Source organism: Saccopteryx leptura, chromosome X (assembly GCF_036850995.1).
Source record: "Saccopteryx leptura isolate mSacLep1 chromosome X, mSacLep1_pri_phased_curated, whole genome shotgun sequence".
Classification (NCBI taxonomy): domain Eukaryota; kingdom Metazoa; phylum Chordata; class Mammalia; order Chiroptera; family Emballonuridae; genus Saccopteryx; species Saccopteryx leptura.
In genome coordinates, this window is record NC_089516.1 from 72,422,802 (window position 1) to 72,443,557 (window position 20,756).

Consider the following 20,756-nt stretch of genomic DNA (forward strand, 5'->3'; position numbering starts at 1 on the left):
CCCAAGGTCGCTGACTTGAGCCCAAAGGTCACACTGGCTTGAAGCCCAAGGTTGCTGACTTGAGCAAAGGGTCACTGACTCATTGAACCCCCAATCAAGGCAAAATATAAATGAGACAGTAAAGTTATCTGACAAATTAAGCACCAGTTTATAATAAAATCTCTTAGCAAACTAGGAATAAAGGGGAATAGAGGGTAACTTCCTCAACTTGATAAAGAGTATCTAGAATAAATACCCAAATAACATTATAGTTCATCAACACTGAATGATCTCTTAAGATCAAGCAGAAGGGAAAATGCTCACTCTCACCACAGCTATTCAAACATATTACTGAAGTTCTACCCAGTGCAATAGGGGCTAGAAAAGGAAATAAACAGCATACAGATTGGATAGGAAGAAATAAAGCTATCCTTACTTGCAGATAACATAATGGTCTAGTAGAAAATCTCAAAGAATCTATGAAACAAACTCCTAGAACAAATAAGTGAGTTCAGCAACATTCCAGGTAAAAGATCAACATTAAAATCCATTTAGATTTCTCCATACCAGCAATGAACGTGTGAAAACCAAAATTAAAAACACAGTATCAGGCCCTGGCCGGTTGCCTCAGTGGCAGAGCATCGGCCTGGCGTGCACGAGTCCCAGGTTCGATTCCCGGCCAGGGCACACAGGAGAAGCGCCCATTTGCTTCTCCACCCCCCCCCTCTCCTTCCTCTCTGTCTCTCTCTTCCGCTCCCGCAGCCAAGGCTCCATTGGAGCAAGGTTGGCCCAGGTGCTGAGGATGGCTCCATGGCCTCTGCCTCACGCGCTAGAATGGCCATGGTTGCAACAGAACAACGCCCCAGAGGGGCAGAGCATCACCCCCTGGTGGGTGTGCCGGGTGTATCCCAGTCGGGCGCATGCTGGAGTCTGTCTGACTGCCTCCCCATTTCCAACTTCAGAAAAATACAAAAAAAAAATAAAAATAAATAAAAATAAAAATACAGTATCATTTACAATCACTTAAAAGTGAAATACATAGGTGTAAATCTAACAAAACATATACAGGGCTCATGTGCTGAAAAACTACAAAACACTGATCAAAGAAATCAAAGAGTTATATGGAGATACTGTGTTCAAAGGACATTCATTATAGTAAAAATATCAATTATTCCCTAATTGTACCCAGTTTAATACAATTTTTATTAAAATCCTTGCAAGATATTTGAAGATATAGATAAGATAATTCTAAAATTTATATATAAATGCAAAGATATAAGACTGGCTAAAAACAATTAGGGAGAAGTAGACTCAAGTGGAAGATATCACTTGTCCTAATATTAAGACTTACTATATCGCTACAGTACTGAGGTAACGGCAGAGGAACAGTCATATGGACCAATGGAGTCAAATAGCAAAGCAGGAAAGAGCCCCAACACAAGTATAAATAATTGATTTTTCACAAAAGCAGAAAAGCAATTTGGTGGACGAAAGATGGCTTTTTCAACAAATGGTGTTAAAGTCATCAGTCATCAATAGTCCAAAAAAGGGACTTAAGCTGAATCTCAACAGCTTTTACAAAAATTTAAATGAACCTCAAACTTAAATATAAAATGTAAGACCATAAAATTTTTAGACAATAACTCAGAAGAAGATTTTTAGGACCTATGGCTTTGGTCAGAGTTCTTAGACTTAACACCAAAAGCATGTAAAAACAAATTGACAAATTAGGCTTCATCAAAATTAAAAATGTTTGCTCTGTGAAAGACCTCGTGAAGGGATGAAAAGACAAACCATACACTGTAAGAAAATATTTGCAAACCACATATCTGACAATGACTCATATCTAAATTACATAAAGAACTTTTAAAACTCAACAATAAAAAATGCAAGCAATCCAATTGTAAAATGGGCAAAGACATTTCACCAAAGAAGATGATATACAGATGGCAAATAAACACATGAGAGGATAGTTCAATATAACCAGTCACCAGGGAAATGCAAATTAAGACCACAATGATACCACTCACTGCACACCTTTTAGAACAGCTGAAACAAAAAATGCTGGTAACAGGAAATGTTGGTGAGAATGCAGAAAAATGATCTTTCACACTTTACTAGTGGGAATATAAATTGGTACAGCTACTCTGGAAAAACAGTTTAGAAGTTTCTTTTAAAAAAACCTAAGTCAACTGGCAGAGCGTCGGCCTGGCGTGTGGAAGTCCCGGGTTCAATTCCCAGCCAAGGCACACAGGAGAAGCGCCCATCTGCTTCTCCACCCCTCCCCCTCTCCTTCCTCTCTGTCTCTCTCTTCCCCTCCTGCAGCTGAGGCTGCATTGGAGGCAAAAGATGGTCCGGGCGCTGGGGATGGCTCCTTGGCCTCTGCCCCAGGTGCTAGAGTGGCTCTGGTCGCAACAGAGCGACACCCCGGATGGGCAGAGCATCGCCCCCTGGCGGGCGTGCTGGGTGAATCCCGGTCGGGCGCATGCAGGAGTCTGTCTGACTGCCTCCTCGTTTCAAGCTTCAAAAAAATACAAAAAAAACACAAAAAACCACAAAACAGCTAAGTCAACTTACCATGCAACCTAGCAATTGTACCCCTTGGCATTTATCCTTGAGAAATAAAACCGTAGGTCCACACAAAACCTGGACATAATGCTCATAGCAGCTTTATTTGCAATAGTTAAACCTCAGACCAATTAAAATGCCCTGCAATATGTGCACACTTTGTATTAAACAAACTGGTATATCCCCTCCATAGAATACTACTCTATAATAAAAATAAAAAAAACGGACTACTGATATACACAACTTGGATGGAACTAAAGGGCTTTATGCAGAGTGAAAAACACCAATCTCTAAAAATCACATGTAGGAAGACTGTTACACAACAGTCTCAATTAGACAAAGTCATAAAGATGGAGAACTTAGTTATCAGCTACTCAAGAGTAACCCCTCAAACCTATAATATGCATATATATATATATATATATATATATATATAAAATAAATTTGAATCAGAGTAAAGCCGAGCTGACAGCTCACCATTCACAGTTCAATGCTGTTCCTTACTGGTCATAAAATATGAAATGTTATAGAAACAATCATGCTACTGTGAAATTTATAAATTTGGGAAAAGGTTTCGCTTAAGTTTGACAAATTAGATTAGGGTTATTCAGTTAACGAAATTATTTCTTCTCACAAATGTTAATTTTAAAAAAACATGTTAGCCCTGGCCGGTTGGCTCAGTGGTAGAGCGTCGGCCTGGCGTGCAGAAGTCCCGGGTTTGATTCCTGGCCAGGGCACACAGGAGAAGCGCCCATCTGCTTCTCCACCCCTCCCCCTCTCCTTCCTCTCTGTCTCTCTCTTCCCCTCCTGCAGCCGAGGCTCCATTGGAGCAAAGATGGCCCGGGCGCTGGGGATGGCTCATTGGCTTCTGCCCCAGGCACTAGAGTGGCTCTGGTCGCAACAGAGCGATGCCCTGGAGGGGCAGAGCATCGCCCCCTGGTGGGCAGAGCTTCGCCCCTGATGGGCGTGCCAGGTGGATCCCGGTGGGGCGCATGCGGGAGTCTGTCTGACTGTCTCTCCCCGTTTCCAGCTTCAGAAAAATACCAAAAAAAAAATCCAAAACATATTAAACAGAACATAAAGGTGTATTCGTTCTTTAAACAGTTAAAAATATACCTTCCCTTAAACCTAGGTATAGTTCAGGACTCTGCTAGAATTAAAACATTTTATACACACAGTGTAATATCTTTCACACTTTAAAACATTTATGGCCTGGCCGGTTGGCTCAGCAGTAGAGCATCAGCCCAGTGTGTGGATGTCACAGGTTTGATTCCCTGTCAGGGCACACAGGAGAAGCAACCATCTGCTTCTCTACCTTTCCCCTCCCCCTTCTCTCTCTCTCTTTCTCTCTCTGTCTTCTTTTCCCTCAGCCATGGCCCAATTGGTTTGAGTGCATTGGCCCTGGAAGCTGAGGATGGCTCCATGGAGCCTCTACCTCAGGCACTAAAACAGCTCAGTTGTGAGCATGGCCCCAGACAGGGGTTGCCGAGTGGATCCGAGTCGGGGCTCATGCGAGAGTCTGTCTATCTCCCCTCCTCTCACTTGGAAAAAAAGAAAATAAAACAAAACATTTATGAAGGCATTCTTCAGCCACCCTGTCATTAAACTAACTCCACCACCTAGTCCTTTACTTAAAGGTCATGCTTTCACACACGTGTATGTGTGTGTATGTTTAAATGTATGTGTATATATTTTTTATCTTCCAAATGAAGTTCAAGTCTGTTGATTGTTAACAGAAATAACATCAATAACACATATACAATACAACACACCCTGTAACTATAGTGGCTTAAAATACAGTAGACCCCCTGCCTGACTAGGCAGTGGCGTAGGATAGTAGGTCAGACTGGTAAGCAGAGGACTCAGGTCACTAACTGTGCCATAGTCCCCCGGCCCATTAAAGCACATGAAAAAGCAAGCAATGAAAAATAAGGAGCCGCAACGAAAAATTAATGCTTCTCATATCTCTCCCTTCCTGTCTGTCTGTCCCTACCTGTCCCCCTCTGTCTCTATCACCAAAAAACAAAATACAGTTGACCCCTGAACAACATGGGTTTGAACTGCATGAGACCACTTATATGCGAATTTTTTACATTTATTTTTGCTTCTTTATTATTTTCACTTTTTTTTTTTTGTATTTTTCTGAAGTTGGAAACGGGGAGACAGTCAGACAGACTCCCGCATGCGCCCGACCAGGATCCACCCGGCATGCCCACCAGGGGGCGATGCTCTGCCCATCTGGGGCGTCGTTCTGCTGCAACTAGAGCCACTCAAGCGCCTGAGGCAGAGGCCACAGAGCCATCCTCAGCGCCTGGGCCAACTTTGCTCTAATGGAGCCTTGGCTGCAGGAGGGGAAGAGAGAGACAGATAGGAAGGAGAGGGGGAGGGGTGGAGAAGCAAATGGACGCTTCTCCTGTGTGCCCAGGCCGGGAATCGAACCTGGGACTCCTGCACGCCAGGCCGACGCTCTACCACTGAGCCACTGGCCAGGGTTTTATTACTTTCTTAATAACATTTTCTTTTCCCTAGCTTACTTTAAGAATGTAGTATATAATACATATTACATACTAAATGTGTTTTAATTGACTTTTGTGTTATCAGTAAGGCTTCCAGTCAACAGTAAGCTATTAGCAGTTAAGTTTTGGGAGATTCAAAAGTTATATGTGGATTTTCAACTCTTGAGTAGGGAGATCAGCACCCCTAACCCGTGCACTGCTCAAGAACCAACTGTATATGACTAAAATCTACAATAAACAAAGAAATCAGAAATACTTTGCTAACTTTAAAACCCTATAACAAATTTGTCACCAAAGATGATAAAAGATGGCTAATAAGCACATGAAAAGATGCCCAACATCAATTATCATTAGGTAAATGAAAATTAAAATCACATGAGATACCATTACATACCCATGAGAAGAGATTAAAATAAAGTTTTTAAAAAACACGGTAATACCGGCCCTGGCCGGCTGGCTCAGTGGTAGAGCAGCAGCCCGGCATGTGGACGTCCTGGATTTAATTCCCAATTAAGGCACACAGAAGTGAACATCTGCTTCTCCACCCCTTCCCTTCTCACTTCTCTCTCTCTCTCTTCCTCTCCTACAGCCATGGCTCAATTGGAGCAGGTCCCGGCCCATGTCTCCCCACCCCGTGCTGAGGATGGCTCCATGTCCTCTGCTTCAGACTCCAGGAGGCACTAGGAAGGGCTCGGTTGCTGAGCAATGGATCAATGCCCCGGATGGGCAGAGCACTACCCCCTAGTGGGCTTGCAGGGTGGATCCTGGTCTAGGCATATGCAGAAGTCTGTATCTGCCTCCCCTCCTCTCACTGAATTAAAAAACAACAACAACACAGTAATACCAAGTGCTACCAAGAATGCAGAGCAACTGGAAAAATCAATCTTACATTGCTGGTGAGAATGAAAAATTGTACAACCACTTTAAAAGTTGTCAGTTTCTTACAAAGCTATATATAAACTTACCATACTACCCAGGCATCACACTCTGGATTTTTACTTCATTTGGGTAAATGTCGACGGCTCACACAAAAGCTTGGAATGCTTAGAACAACTTCAATTTTAAATCCAAAAGCTAGAAGCAACTTAAATGTCTCTCAAGTACAAATAAATTATCCACACAATGAAATCTTACTTGGTAAGAAGGAACAAACTATTGACATATAATACTATAAATAAATCTCAAATGTGTTTTGCTTTGTGAAAGAAGTGAGACTCAAAGGGCTACAAATTTCATGATTCTATGAGTGAATTCGTTGAGTGGTGATGAAGCCATTTTATATCTTGACTGTATCTTAAAATTGTTAAAAAAAATAGTAGAAGTATGAACTAAAAAGAGTGAATTTTACTATATGTAGATTTTAACTCCATACAAACAGAAGATGTTTCCTACCTGACATTAGTTTCATCATTAAATTCTTCAGCCCATTTTTTCCTTGACTGTGCAGTAGTGGAACCATCTAAACGGTAATAATCAATGTTTCGGATCCACTTCCCTTCTCCTGAAAATGTAACAAGAAAAAAGAGATTTCATATATACTGTTCTGCAAGTAATAATAGATTTTCTCCCTTGCTTAGCATTTAAAAGCTGGTTATATATATTCTATTTGCATAGCAAAACAAATGTTTTAATCAATGGGTAATTCATTTTATTACAAATAAATTCACCACAATTTCCTTCTAATATATAGATATTGAATAACAAAGGTATTTTTAAAAGGTAGATCATCTACATGTAAATTTCTTAAAAGACTTCCTTGATTAGAATCCTTTAGAGCTGTCAAAAGAATGTTAAGTTGCATTATGCCCATGAAGCTTGCGTTTAATTAAATTTGTAAACATCCAGCTTTCCCCCTTCACAAGTTGATACTGATCAGATAAAAAGACATATAATGCATTCATTCATTAACTGAATAAATACTTACTGAGTGCCTATTTTGTGCCAAAGCTACTCTATAGCCTAGCAACAAATACCAGCATAAGTTCCTATTTTATGATATTAGTGTGTTTGTGTGTGTGTGTTTAAGGACTGCAACTTTATAAGTTAAACAATGATCAGGAGGCCCTGGCCAGTTGGCTGATTGGTAGAGCAACGGCCTGGCATGCAGAAGTCCCAGGATCTATTCCTAGTCAGGGCACACAGGAGAAGCACCCATCTGCTTCTCCACTCTTACCCCTCTTGCTTCTCTGTTTCTCATGCTCTCTTTCTCTCTTCCCCTCCTGCTGCTATGGACTCAACCTCAGGTGCTAAGAAAAGCTCAGTTGCTGAGCAACAGAGCAATCCTTCAAATGGACAGAGCATCGCCCACTAGTGGGCTTGCCAGGTCGATCCTGGTCAAGGTGCACATGAAGTCTGTCTCTGCCTCCTCTCCTCTCACTGAATAAAAAAATAAATAAATAGTGATCAGACACATCACCTTCTGTACAATGAGGTAAAATTTTACCGAATATTTACATCGAGACTAAAATACCAAGGGATTAATGCTTATGCCATTTTTATATTTTCTCATACATAATTCTGATTCCAATTCTTTAACTTTCAATGTAATACTATTTTACCTCCAAGAAAGACTGACATCACACCCTAGAGACTTAACATACAAAAAAGTTGGCAAAACTGTGATTTAGATCTTCTGGCAAACATTTTTACTTAAAATTAGGTCATTAGTTTAAAACATGCTTTTTGACATGTTCATTACTCACCTATATGGTCAACCTAGAACTTCCTTACTGAAAATTCAGTAATGGCTAAGAAAGATAATTTATTTATTTAAGTTTATTTCTTTCAACTGGAAAAAAAGGTATACACATCTAAGAAAAAAAGAATTTGAGACAGATGGTTTGATTTAACAATGTAAGACATTGGAGTGACATTTGCATTAATCGTTCACTTCAACCACATCATTAAAATAAATATGCATATCAAAGCTGAATAAAATATCTAAATACTTAATAAATATTTCAAGATACTTACCTTTCTGTGAGTACAATACCAATGAACACTTGATGCTACCACTTTTGTGAATCCAACATACAAAAATTGCGATAGAGTCAGTATAGGTTAGTAATCAAAAATATCACTTTGGAGTCAGGTTCCCTGAGCTTAACCCCAGTTTCATTATTTACTAGCATTTTCACTGAGGGAAAACTAATTAACCTTCTTGTGCCTCAGTGTGTTTCTCTTTAGAAATGGGGGATAACTAGAGTACCCAATACATGGATTACTATTCATTAGATGGATTAATATATATAAGAAAAAAGACCACTTAGAACAGTGCTAGTCTGACAGTAAATAAACTTACTGAGTACGTAATATTATCACCTAAGATTCCACAGCAAATTATAGCTGTCTGTATTATTGGTTGATTCCTTTTTTTTTTTTAATTTTTATTTATTTATTTATTTATTCATTCATTTTAGGGGGGAGAGAGAGAGAAAGAGAGAGAGAGAGAAAGGGGAGGAGCAGGAAGCATCAGCTCCCATATGTGCCTTGACCAGGCAAGCCAGGGTTTTGAACCGGCAACCTCAGTGTTTCCAGGTTGACGCTTTATCCACTACGCCACCACAGGTCAGGCTAGCTGTCTGTATTATGACACTCATATGTGTTTGACCCCTCTGTATAACATGATTTCTTATAATGCATCTTGAACCTAATTCAGTACCCAACACACAGTACTAGTAGTCACAGAAGTAGTAGTAATAATAGGACAGCAGCAACAGCAATAGGAATAGGCACTCAAAAGATAAAATGAACTAATTGATGGTTAAAACATATTTGCTGAAGACATTTCACAAAATCAGATATGAACTAGCAAGCAAATGGAAAAATAGTAAACCTTATAAGTCAGAAAAATATAAGTTAAACAAAAACAACTGTTTTTACCAACAAAAAATGAAGAAAATGTAATTATAGTATTATATAGAGAGAGTGAAATGGGCATTTTTCCATTTTTCATGGTGATAAAAGTAAATTGATATTATTTCTTTTGTAATATAGCCTTTAAGATAACAAAGCACTGTCAGAACATAAAATCTAACAAAACTAATACATAGTGATAATAAAAAAAATAGACGCAAAACTCCTTAATAAAACAGTAGCAAACCGAATTTAGCAATACATTTAAAAAAATCATACACCATGATGAAATGGGATTTATTCCTAAAATGCAAGTTTGGTTAAACATTCACAAATCAATTAATGTGATACACCACATACACAAAATAAAGGATCAAAATCATATGATGATTTCAATAGATCCAGAAAAAGTATGTGACAAAATCTAGCACCCATTTATGATAAATATTATACTTACAGCAAAGTGGAAATATAGAAAATATACTTCAACATACTAAAGATCATATATGCCAAACCCACAGCTAACATCATACTCAACGGGCAAAAATTAAGTGTTTCCCTCAAGATCAGAAACAACACAGGGAGCGTCGGCCTAGCGTGCGGAGGACCCGGGTTCGATTCCTGGCCAGGGCACACAGGAGAAGCGCCCATTTGCTTCTCCACCCCTCCGCCGCACCTTCCTCTCTGTCTCTCTCTTCCCCTCCTGCAGCCAAGGCTCCATTGGAGCAAAAATGGCCCGGGCGCTGGGGATGGCTCTGTGGCCTCTGCCTCAGGCGCTAGAGTGGCTCTGGTCGCAACATGGCGTCGCCCCATGGTGGGCGTGCCGGGTGGATCCCGGACGGGCGCATGCGGGAGTCTGTCTGACTGTCTCTCCCTGTTTCCAGCTTCAGAAAAATGCAAAAGAAAATGCAAAAAAAAACAAAAAAACAAAAAAACAACAACACAGGGATGTCTGCTTTTTCCACTCTTCTTTAGCATAGTATTGAAAGTCCTAGCCACAGCAATCAGACAGAAAAAATAAATAAAAGGCATCCAAATCGGAAAGGAAGAAGCAAAACACATTATTTGTGGTCGGCATAATACTATTATATTTTTCACTCCATAAGACGCACTTTTTCCCCCCAAAAGTTGAGGGAGAAATGCTTGTGTGTCTTATGGAGTGAATGTTCATTTTTTCTTTAGCTGCTGCGGGTTCCTGGACAACTAGAAGAATACTTGAACATTAAAGTCTCTTCTCATTTGTTAATAACAGTGCTAATGGTTGTTAATACTGCTGTTAAGTTTACATTGTTGACCTATTATTGTGGTATATTTTATTACATATTTTAACACACCATTTGGTACAGAATATTTTTTTCTTATTTTCCTCCTTAAAACCCTAGATGTGTCTTGTGGAGAGAAAAATACGGTATATATAGAGAACCATAATGATTCTACCAGAAAACTATTAGATCTGATAAATTAATTCAGTAAAGTAGTAGAATACAAAATCAATATTCAAAAATCCATTGTGTTTTTTATAGCAGTAATGAACTATACCAGACAGAAAAATAAGAAAATATCACTTATAACTGCATCAGAAAATTAAATACGTATGAATAAATTTAATCAAGGAAGTAAAAGACCTGTACTTGCAAAATTGTAAGACACTGAAAAAAGAAAGAAGATACAAATAGAAGCAGATAACATGCCCATGGATAGGAATAATTAACATGTTTATTATTAAAATGTTTATATTACCCTAAGCAATCTACACAGTCTATGTAATCCCTCTCAAAATACCAATGAACTAGAACTAGAACATATAATCCTAAAATTTATATGGCACCACAAAAGATCACAGATAACCAAAGCAATCTTAGGAAAGAAGAACAAACTTGGAGGTATCATTCTATCTAATATGAATGTATACTACCAAGGTTATAGTAACCAACAACATGGTTCTGGCATTAAAACAGGCACATAAATAGATAGAACAGATAGAGTTCCCAGAAATAAACCCGTGCCTATATGGTCAATTAAAATATGATAAAGGAGGCAAGAATATACAACAGGGTAAATACAGTATCTTCAAATAAATATTATTGGGAACACTGGACAGATACACAGAAAAAGTAAAACTAGACTAGTTTACTACACCATATTAATGGAATAAATTCAAAATGAATTAAAGACTTAAAGTGTAATAACTAAAACTATATAATTCTTTGAAGGAAACATGAGGGTTAATCTTCATGAATTTGCATTTCACAATGGTTTGTTAGATATACTAAAAGAACAAGTAACAAAAAGTAGATAAATGGGACTTCATTAAAATAAAAAACGTATCTCCCCTCCTCTGACTTGGAAAAGACAAAAAAGTTTGTGCTTCAAAAGATACTATCAAGAACGCAAGATCATGTGCCCTGGCCAGTTGGCTCAGTGGTAGAGCGTCAGCCTGGTGTGCAGGAGTCCCAGGTTTGATTCCCGGCCAGGGCTCACAGGAGAGGCGCCCATCTGCTTCTCCACCCCTCCCCCTCTCTTTCCTCTCTGTCTCTCTCTTCCCCTCCCACAGCCAAGGCTCCATTGGAGCAGAGTTGGCCCGGGCGCTGGGTATGGCTCTGTGGCCTCTGCCTCAAGCGCTAGAATGGCTCTGGTTGCAACAGAGCGGTGCCCCAGATGGGCAGAGCATCGCCCCCTGGTGGGCGTGCCGGGTGGATCCCGGCCGGGCGCATGCGGGAGTCTGTCTGACTGCCTCCGTTTCCAACTTGAGAAAAATACAACCCCCCTCCCAAAAAGAAAAAAAAAAAGAACGCAAGATCTGGCCAACGGCACAGTGGACAGAACTTCATACCCGAGTGCCAAGGACACCAGCTCACAATCGAGGTCACTGACTCCAGCCTTGGGCAGGGCACATATGAGAAGCAATCACTGGCACAACTATTTGATGCTTCTCTCTCAAAAAACTGAAAAGATCACCCACAGAATAAGACATTTATAAATTGTATATCTGACAAGAGACTGGTAAGCAGAAAATTTTTTTTAAAAAGGCCTGTAATCAATAACAAACAAATGACCCCATGAAAAAACTGCCAAAAGACTTGAATAAACATTTTTTTCAAAGAAGATATACAAATTGCCAACAATGACATGAACTGATACTAAACATTACTAGTCATTAGAGAAACAAAAATCAAAATCACAATGAAATACCACTTCACAGCCAGTAGGATCACTATAAATAAATAATGATAATAACAATAATAAGGGGCCTGACTCATGGTGGCTCAGTGGATAAAGCATTGACCGACCCAGAATGCTAAGGTTGCAAGTTTGAAACCCTGAGCTCGTGGCTCCCAGCACAGGTTGCCAGCACAGGGTCACGGGCTTGAGCGAGGTATTGTCAACAGGATCCCAAAGCTCGCCACCTTGAGCCCAAACCCACTGGCTTGAGCAAGGGAACAATGGTGCAACCCTGGTCAAGGCACATACAAGAAGCTCAATGTACAACTAAAGTGAAAGTATGAGTCGACACTTCTCAATCTCTATCTCCCTTCCTGTCTCTTCCTCACTGTCTCTTAAAAAGAAAATTTAATTAATTAAATAGGAACTAAAGTGTTGACAAAGATGTGGAGAAATCAGAACCCTTGTATACTGCTTGTGAAAATGTAAAATAGTGTTGTGAGTGTGGAAAACAGTTTGGTGGTTCCTCAATAAGTTAAACACAATTATCATATGATCCAATAATTCCATTTCTAAGTATATATCCAAAAGAATTGAAAACATGTTTAAATAGATAAAAACTTGCATGCAAATGTTCATAGCAGTACCATTCAAACTAGACAAAAGGCGAAAACAACCTAAATATCAATGAATGAACGAACAGATGGATAATCAAATGTTGGATTTTATCCACACAATGAAATATTATTAAACCATAAAAACAAATGAATTACTGACACACGCTATAACATAAATGAACCCTGAAAACATGCTATGTGAAAGAAGCCAGTCACAAAAGACCACATGTTATGAATATGAATCCATTTAATATAAAAGGTGCAGCATAGGTTAATGTATAGAAACAAAAGTCTATTAGTGATTGCCTAGAAATAGAAGCATTGGAAGGTGGAGACAGAACAGTCAGAGCTCAAAGGTTTCTTTGGTGGTGAATAAAATTTTCAAAAAACTGACTGTGGTGATAATTGCACAACTCTGTGGATATACTAAACCACTGAATTGTACATTTTAAATGGTTCAATTGTATACTATGTGAATTATACCTCAATAAAGCTGTTTCAAAATACCTTTTTTTCATTTATGCTAAAATTACAACAAAGACCGTAACAACTTGGATAAGAATAAGAATAAAGTAGAGAAAAACACAAATATATTAGGGTTGTTGGTCTGGGTAATATTTTTCTTTTGTTAAAATGTTTATACAAGATATGTTTCAAAATGTGTTACAGAAATGTTTACAACTCACCTTTATAAATAAGAGGTTTGTCTTTTTCTTCTGTCTTCTCCCTACTAGCCAATTCAAGAAAATCTTCAATCAAGTCAAGAGATATGAGAGACTGGCTGAAAACAAGTCTGAAAAAACAGATGAGTGTTCTTAGATTAGAAGATTCATGTAGTAAAAATATCACTATTCCCAAGCTGTTCTACAAATTCAATACAATACTAATCAAAACCCCAGTAGGATTTTTTAATAGAAATTAGCAAGCTGAATCTAAAGCTTATATGGGAATGCCAAGCACATAGAGTAACCAAACCAAAGCTGCAAGAGAAAAAGTTAAGAGGCCTAACGCCGCAGGGTGTTTCAACACTTAAAAAGCTATAGTAACCAAAGCAGAGTAGTGCTGACAAACAGGCAAAAAATCAATAAAACAAAATCCAGAGTCAACTTATAGAAAGCCACACTACATAGTTAACTCTTTTTTTTTTTTTTTTTTTTTTTTACAAAGAGGTAAACATAATTCCATGGTCTTGGCAACACTGGGCCTGCATCCATATTCAAATAAACGAAGACAGTTTAAACCTCATGATTTACATAAAAATTAATTGAAAGGGAGCATAAATCTAAATGTAAAATATAAAACAGAATGGTTACAACAGAAAAAAGAAAATCTTCGTAACTTGGGGTTAGACAAATAATTAGACATGATACAAAGTATAATTTATAAAAGTTGATAAACTAGACTTGATCAAAATAAAATACTTTTACTCTTGGCCCTAGCCGGTTGGCTCAGCGGTAGAGCGTCGGCCTGGCGTGTGGGGGACCCGGGTTCGATTCCCCGCCAGGGCACATAGGAGAGGCGCCCATTTGCTTCTCCACCCCCCCCTTCCTCTCTGTCTCTCTCTTCCCCTCCCGCAACCAGGGCTCCATTGGAGCAAAGATGGCCCGGGCGCTGGGGATGGCTCCTTGGCCTCTGCCCCAGGCACTAGAGTGGCTCTGGTCGCAGCAGAGCGACCCCCCCCTCCGAGGAGCAGAGCGTCGCCCCCTGGTGGGCGTGCCGGGTGGATCCTGGTCGGGCGCATGCGGGAGTCTGTCTGTATCTCCCCGTTTCCAGCTTCAAAAGAAAAATAAATAAATAAATAAATACTTTTACTCTTGCAAACCTCAGTTTAGAGAATATGAGAAAATGTCTTCTTGCTAAAAATATTTGAGTAATTTTAGATTGTACACGTTCTAAATACTTGATCATTCTATTTCAAATGTCTGCAAAATTCCCATTTCTCTATCCCAGTAGTTTTCTAACTCCTTTTTAGCCATGAAAACTATTTGTTCACATAAAGTCATATGTATTATTAAAACAAAAAAATAATAAGCAAGGTGTTTTAGACACTGAGGGAGAAGGAATAAAAGTGTTAATGGCCCCTAACCCTATGTTCTAGGTCATCAACTTACAAGGTGTCTGAGAAACAGTTGGAAAACCACTGCTGGTGAGAAGTGAACATAATTACACACCTGGAAGTGTAAAAAAAAACCTCTAGAAAGAATATAGGAGAACTAATTTTCTCCCTTATACATGCAAACAAAGCACTTCAGTATCAAAGGAACTAGAGGCCTGCAGCAAGCATGCTTTTTGTTTGGATTCTGAAAGCTGTAATGTAGGAGAGAGAGGTGCTTATTATTCTAGATCACTCATGCTCATGGCTATATGTCTTCAATCCTAATAGAACTAAAAAGAATCCAAAGTATGCAACAGTTGTTGGGAGGTAATAGCATACCCATTAACTACTGCATGGCTTCCTGAACGCTGCACTGTGGGATTCTACTATCTATCAGTGGGAAGTAAATGAACTGACTCCTGGTGCTCAATGTAAATCACCAGGGGCTATACAGGGGGTCCTCTGGTTACGACACAGTTCTGTTCCTTCCACAATTCCTACCAGTGACTTAAACCGAATTGTGGTGTAAGTCGAAACACACACTAGCCTAAGTCACTTATCTATCTTAACAGTTATAAAATCATAATCTAGAACATAAAAATAAAACTAAGCCACAAAAAACGTAAAAGGACATAAATAGACTGCACTGCAGTAACAGAAAAAAATGACAAAAAATGAACGATACCAACTCCTTCACTCATTCCCCATGCCACTGTGTATTCTTCCGCCCTGCACAACCAAAATAGTTTTTCTACGTAGCCTGTAAGTACGACGCTGATGGCATAAGCCAAAACACTCACATTTCAATTTTTTTATGGTTTTACAGGAGTTAGCATCCTAAACTTGAAAGGCTGTATGTTGAGACTGTTGTAACCCGAGGACCCCCAAACCTTGATCCCTCAGTAGACTGGTTATCTTAACTAGAATCAAAAACTTAATTGAATCAATTCTTACTGAACTATAAATTAAGTTTTTGACAGTTCCTATAATTGGGAAACAAACTCTTAGAAATACTAATTATTTAATGGAAACTAATCTGGAATTTGGGCTACTATTTGGGAAAACAGTTGACTTGAGTCAGCATTTAGGCTGGTTCTGGGAACCACTGAGCTCAGGTAAGTCTCACCATGAAAAAGGCAGTGTTATTAGGACCAAGTAACTATAAACCAATGGTTATCTCTGTTCATCTTTCCTACTTGCAGACAACATGAAGAATTATTGCTCTGATTAGTAATAACATTCATACTTACATAAACTATTTTAGCTTTATCTATTTTATAAATGACCCACGTGAAAATATAAAGGCAATACTTGTCAAATTTGCACACACCAAAAATCTGGGAATAGGCCCTGGCCGGTTGGCTCAGTGGTAGAGCGTCAGCCTGGCGTGCAGGAGTCCCGGGTTCGATTCCCGGCCAGGGCACACAGGAGAAGCACCCATCTGCTTCTCCACCCCTCCCCCTCTCCTTCCTCTCTGTCTCTCTCTTCCCCTCCTGCAGCCAAGGCTCCATTGGAGCAAAGTTGGCCGGGCACTGAGGATGGCTTTGTGGCCTCTGCCTCAGGCACTAGAATGGCTCTGGTTGCCACAGAGCAACGCCCCAGATGGGCAGAGCACCGACCCCTGGTGGGCGTGCCGGATGGATCCCGGTAGGGCACATGCGGGAGTCTGACTGCCTCCCCGTTTCCAACTTCAGAAAAATACCAAAAAAAAAAAAAATCTGGGAATAAAGAGTCAATCAAAATTTAATATTTAAATGAAAGAAAACAAATTAATCAGAAGGGATAAACTGAAACCAGTGGTTGTAACTGTCTTGAAACAGAAAAGTGGATTGTTAACATATCTTCTCACCTCTGACATCATATTGGTAGCTTAAATTGGCCATGGTGGTAGCATTTATACCATGGAAATCAGCAAATATTATACAAGCCAGGACTTTTCTTTCTTATTTCTTTGCTTTCTTAACATATATAAATTTATTCATTCATTCATTTGGAGTGTCAGCTGGTAAGCTTTTATCAACTTATCACCAGCTAAAATAACTGAAATTCAATTACAAATATTGATCGACTTACGACCTATGCAACTGACGACTATTTGACTTTACGACCACAATAGCTAGCCACGACTGCTCCACATCTGGCAGCGCATGCCTTGCCCAGCTGGGCGTACGACAGTGTGGACCAGCTTCCGGCAGCACTACCATCTCTGCGTGCACCATTTCAAATGTTATCCCCCGCCCCCCAAAAAAAAAAAAAAGTTATCCCAGACTAGGTACGGCAATTTGTGTTTTGTGTCTTGGATATTTTTCATCAAACCCCTCCCAAGATGTCTACCAAGAGGAAATTGTCTTTGTAAATATTAAACCAGTTGTACTGGTAATGCAGTGTTTTACTTAAACCTGACTAATGTAAAAATAAGAAACAAAATGGTGTAGAGATGATACAAATGGCATAAAATGAACAAAGAAAATTATGATATATAACAATGAAAGAAAATTATGATAAAATATGACAAAGATTTTTATAACATCATCTCACAGTACTGTACATATTAGCCTAATCAACTTACGACCAAATCGTGTTACGACTGGTCTGTCGAGCACTAGCTATATTTCTCACTCTTCGAAAATATCAAGCTTTTAATTATAGTTGGATCAAAAGACTCACAAATAGAAAATAGGGGAATCTGGTTTAAGAGCAGTTCTTTTTTTTTTTTAAGTGTCTTCATGGACCACAGGTTTCAACATGAACCAAGTGTTAATTAGAGGTTGTAAAGAGGTTCAGAACAAGCCTCTCCAAAATGTGGTAATACTGAATGTGGATTATTTTGAGCTGAAGGTACTTGATACCCTGAAGGCTCAAGAGAAATTTTTATCAGAAATAACTTTCTATGACCTTATCTATAGGGCAGAGTAAACTTATATTTACTAAATACTTGCATTTATCGTGCAAATTATCCTCTTTTATCTGAAGTTTCAGAGTATTTTACCCGATACTCAGCTAAGGATATCAAAGATACCTCATATTACCTTTCTGTTTCTGAACCTCTCTTGTATGTGTGATCTCTCATTCTGCCATATGTGTTGCAGTCCCGATACGTACATATGTAATTAAATTTTATTTTCTTTTGATCTGCCTTATGTTGATTTAATTATTTGACCAGTTAAAAGAACCTATAAGGGTAAATTGTCTTCCTCCCCCAAAGTTAAAAAATCTCTAGGATTCCATGGATGGATGTATAGGGTCCTGAGTAAACAAGGACCAGCCTCACTAAAACTCGGTTAATAAAAACTCTCAGCTGCCTGACCAGGCAGTGGCACAGTGGACAGAACATCAGACTGGGATGTGGGAGGACCCAGTTTCGAGACCCTGAGGTCGCCAGCTTGAGCGCGGGCTCATCTGGTTTGAGCAAAGCTCACCAGCTTGGACCCAAGGTCGCTGGTTCGAGCAAGGGGTTACTCGGTCTGCTGAAGGCCCATGGTCAAGGCACATATGAGAGAGGAATCAATGAACAACTAAGGTGTCGCAACAAAAAACTAATGATTGATGCTTCTCATCTCTTTCTGTTCCTATCTGTCCCTCTCTATCTCTCTCTCTGAAAAAAAAACAACTCTCAGCTGAAGAGTTTGTTTACTGCAACCATATTTTTAGATGAAAATTGAAACTGAAGTATATTCAAGACCATGTGCTCAGAACTGAAACTTGCCATACAAAAAATAGATCAATAAACTGAAAGGAGAAGCTAAAAAAATCACAAGAAATAAACCCACCATTATTTGAAGATAACACAACTGAAACAGTAGCAGTGATGTCTGCAACCCACTTTAAAAGGCATCAGAAAAACAAGATCAATAAAGGAATGACTAGATAGATAGGTAATAAAGAAACACAGTATAGCCTGACCAGGCGGTGGCACAATGGATAGAGCATCGAACTGGGATGCGGAGGACCCAGGTTCGAGACCCCGAGGTCGCCAGCTTGAGCGTGGGCTCTTCTGGCTTGAGCAAAGGGCTCACCAGCTTGGACCCAAGGTCGCTACCTCGAGCAAGGGGTTACTCGGCCTGCTGAAGGCCCACGGTCAAGGCACATGTGAGAAAGCAATCAATGAACAACTAAGGAGTCCCAATGAAAAACTGATGATTGATGCTTCTCATCTCTCTACGTTCCTGTCTGCCCCTATATTAATCTCTCTGACTCTCTGATCCTGTAAAAAATTAAAAGAAAAAAAAATTTTAAAAATAAAAAGAATAAAAAAGAAATACAGTATATATAAACTATAGAACTGATTATAGGTAACAGGTATATGGATGGGTATTCACTATAAAATTCTTTCCACTTTTCAGTATGTATGAAAATTAACAAAATTAAATGTTAGACAGATAAAGAATAATAATAATCACAATTCTAAAAATGCATTATATTTTTTGTATTTTTTTTTCTGAAGTGAGAAGTGGGGAAGCAGAGAGACAGGCTCCCGCATGCGCCCGATGGGGATCCACTCAGCATGCCCACTAGGGGGTGATGCTCTGCCCACCTGGGGTGTTGCTCCATTGCAACCAGAGCCATTCTAGTCCCTCAGGTAGAGGCCATAAAGCCATCCTCAGCGCCTGGGCCAACTTTGCTCCCATGGAGCCTTGGCTGCAGGAAGGGAACAGAGAGATAGAGAGAAAGGAGAGGGGGAAAGGTGGAGAAGCAGATGGGCACTTCTGTGTGCCCTGGCCGGAAATCGAACCCAGGACTCCCACACACCAGGACGATGCTCTACTACTGAAACAACCGGCCAGGGCCAGAAATGCATAGTTTTCTAATCTTAACACTAATTACATCTATCAGTTGGGTTTATAACTAAAAATGATCATTAATAACAGTGTTAAAAAAAAGCAGTAGACATATTCTATTTTAGACAAGAGGTGAAACAGCTATAGGAATCATGTGTAAAGTAAAGATAAGGATACATTTTCTAACAATTTGAAGTATTCAACTACAGGTAGTCATATGAGATTACAAATATTCTACCACAGGAAAGAGTAGGAGAATATCTGTGATGAACATGGTAAGAGATTCTTGAATTCATTTGTAAATTAAAAGACCACCAAAATCTCTTCTACAATCTTTTTTTTTTTTCCCCCTGAAGCTGGAAACGGGGAGAGACAGTCAGACAGACTCCCGCATGCGCCCGACCGGGATCCACCTGGCACCCACCCGGCACGCCCACCATCGCGAAGCTCTGCCCACCAGGGGGCGATGCTCTGCCCCTCCAGGGCGTTGCTCTGTCGCAACCAGAGCCACTCCAGCACCTGGAGCAGAGGCCAAGGAGCCATCCCCAGTGCCCGGGCCATCCTTGCTCCAATGGAGCCTCGGCTACGGGAGGGGAAGAGAGAGACAGATAGGAAGGAGAGGGGGAGGGGTGGAGAAGCAAATGGGTGCTTCTCCTGTGTGCCCTGGCCAGGAATCGAACCCGGGACTTTTGCACGCCAGGCCGACACTCTACCACTGAGCCAACCGGCCAAGGCTCTTCTACAATCTTAACATTTGTTTTTTATTTATTTAGAAATTAAATTTAACAAGGTGACGTTGATCAACAGGAGTTCATAGGTTTCAAGTAAACATTTCTACAGCATTTGAACTGTTGGCTGTGTTGTATGCCCATCGCCCAAAGTCAAATCACTCTCCCCTGCACAAAAATTAATTCAAAATGGATCAAAGTCCTAAAGATAAGATCCGAAACAATAAATTACATAGAAGAAAACATAGATACTAAACTTATGGACCTTGGTCATAGAGTACATTTTATGAATTTGACCCCAAAGGCAAAAATAAATGAATAGGGCCATATCAAACTAAAAAGCTTCTACACAGCAAAAGAAACCAATAACAAAACAAAAAGGCAGCCAATAAAATGAGAGAGGATATTTACAGACAACAGCTCTGACAAGGAGTTAATATATAAAATATATCAAGAAC

The 20,756-nt window shown here is 39.6% G+C and overlaps 1 protein-coding gene across 6 annotated transcripts in view; it reads right to left on the reverse strand.

Moving 5' to 3' along the window:
• Positions 1 to 20,756, reverse strand: part of ATRX (ATRX chromatin remodeler) — a 218,938-nt gene that overhangs the window by 51,492 nt on the left and 146,690 nt on the right. For all 6 annotated transcript variants that reach the window (XM_066357918.1, XM_066357920.1, XM_066357922.1 and 3 more), the window contains 2 exons: positions 13,384 to 13,490; positions 6,456 to 6,564 (listed from right to left, as the gene is read on the reverse strand). In XM_066357918.1, the coding sequence (XP_066214015.1) occupies positions 6,456 to 6,564; positions 13,384 to 13,490 (216 nt within the window). The remainder of the gene's footprint in view (positions 1 to 6,455; positions 6,565 to 13,383; positions 13,491 to 20,756) is intronic.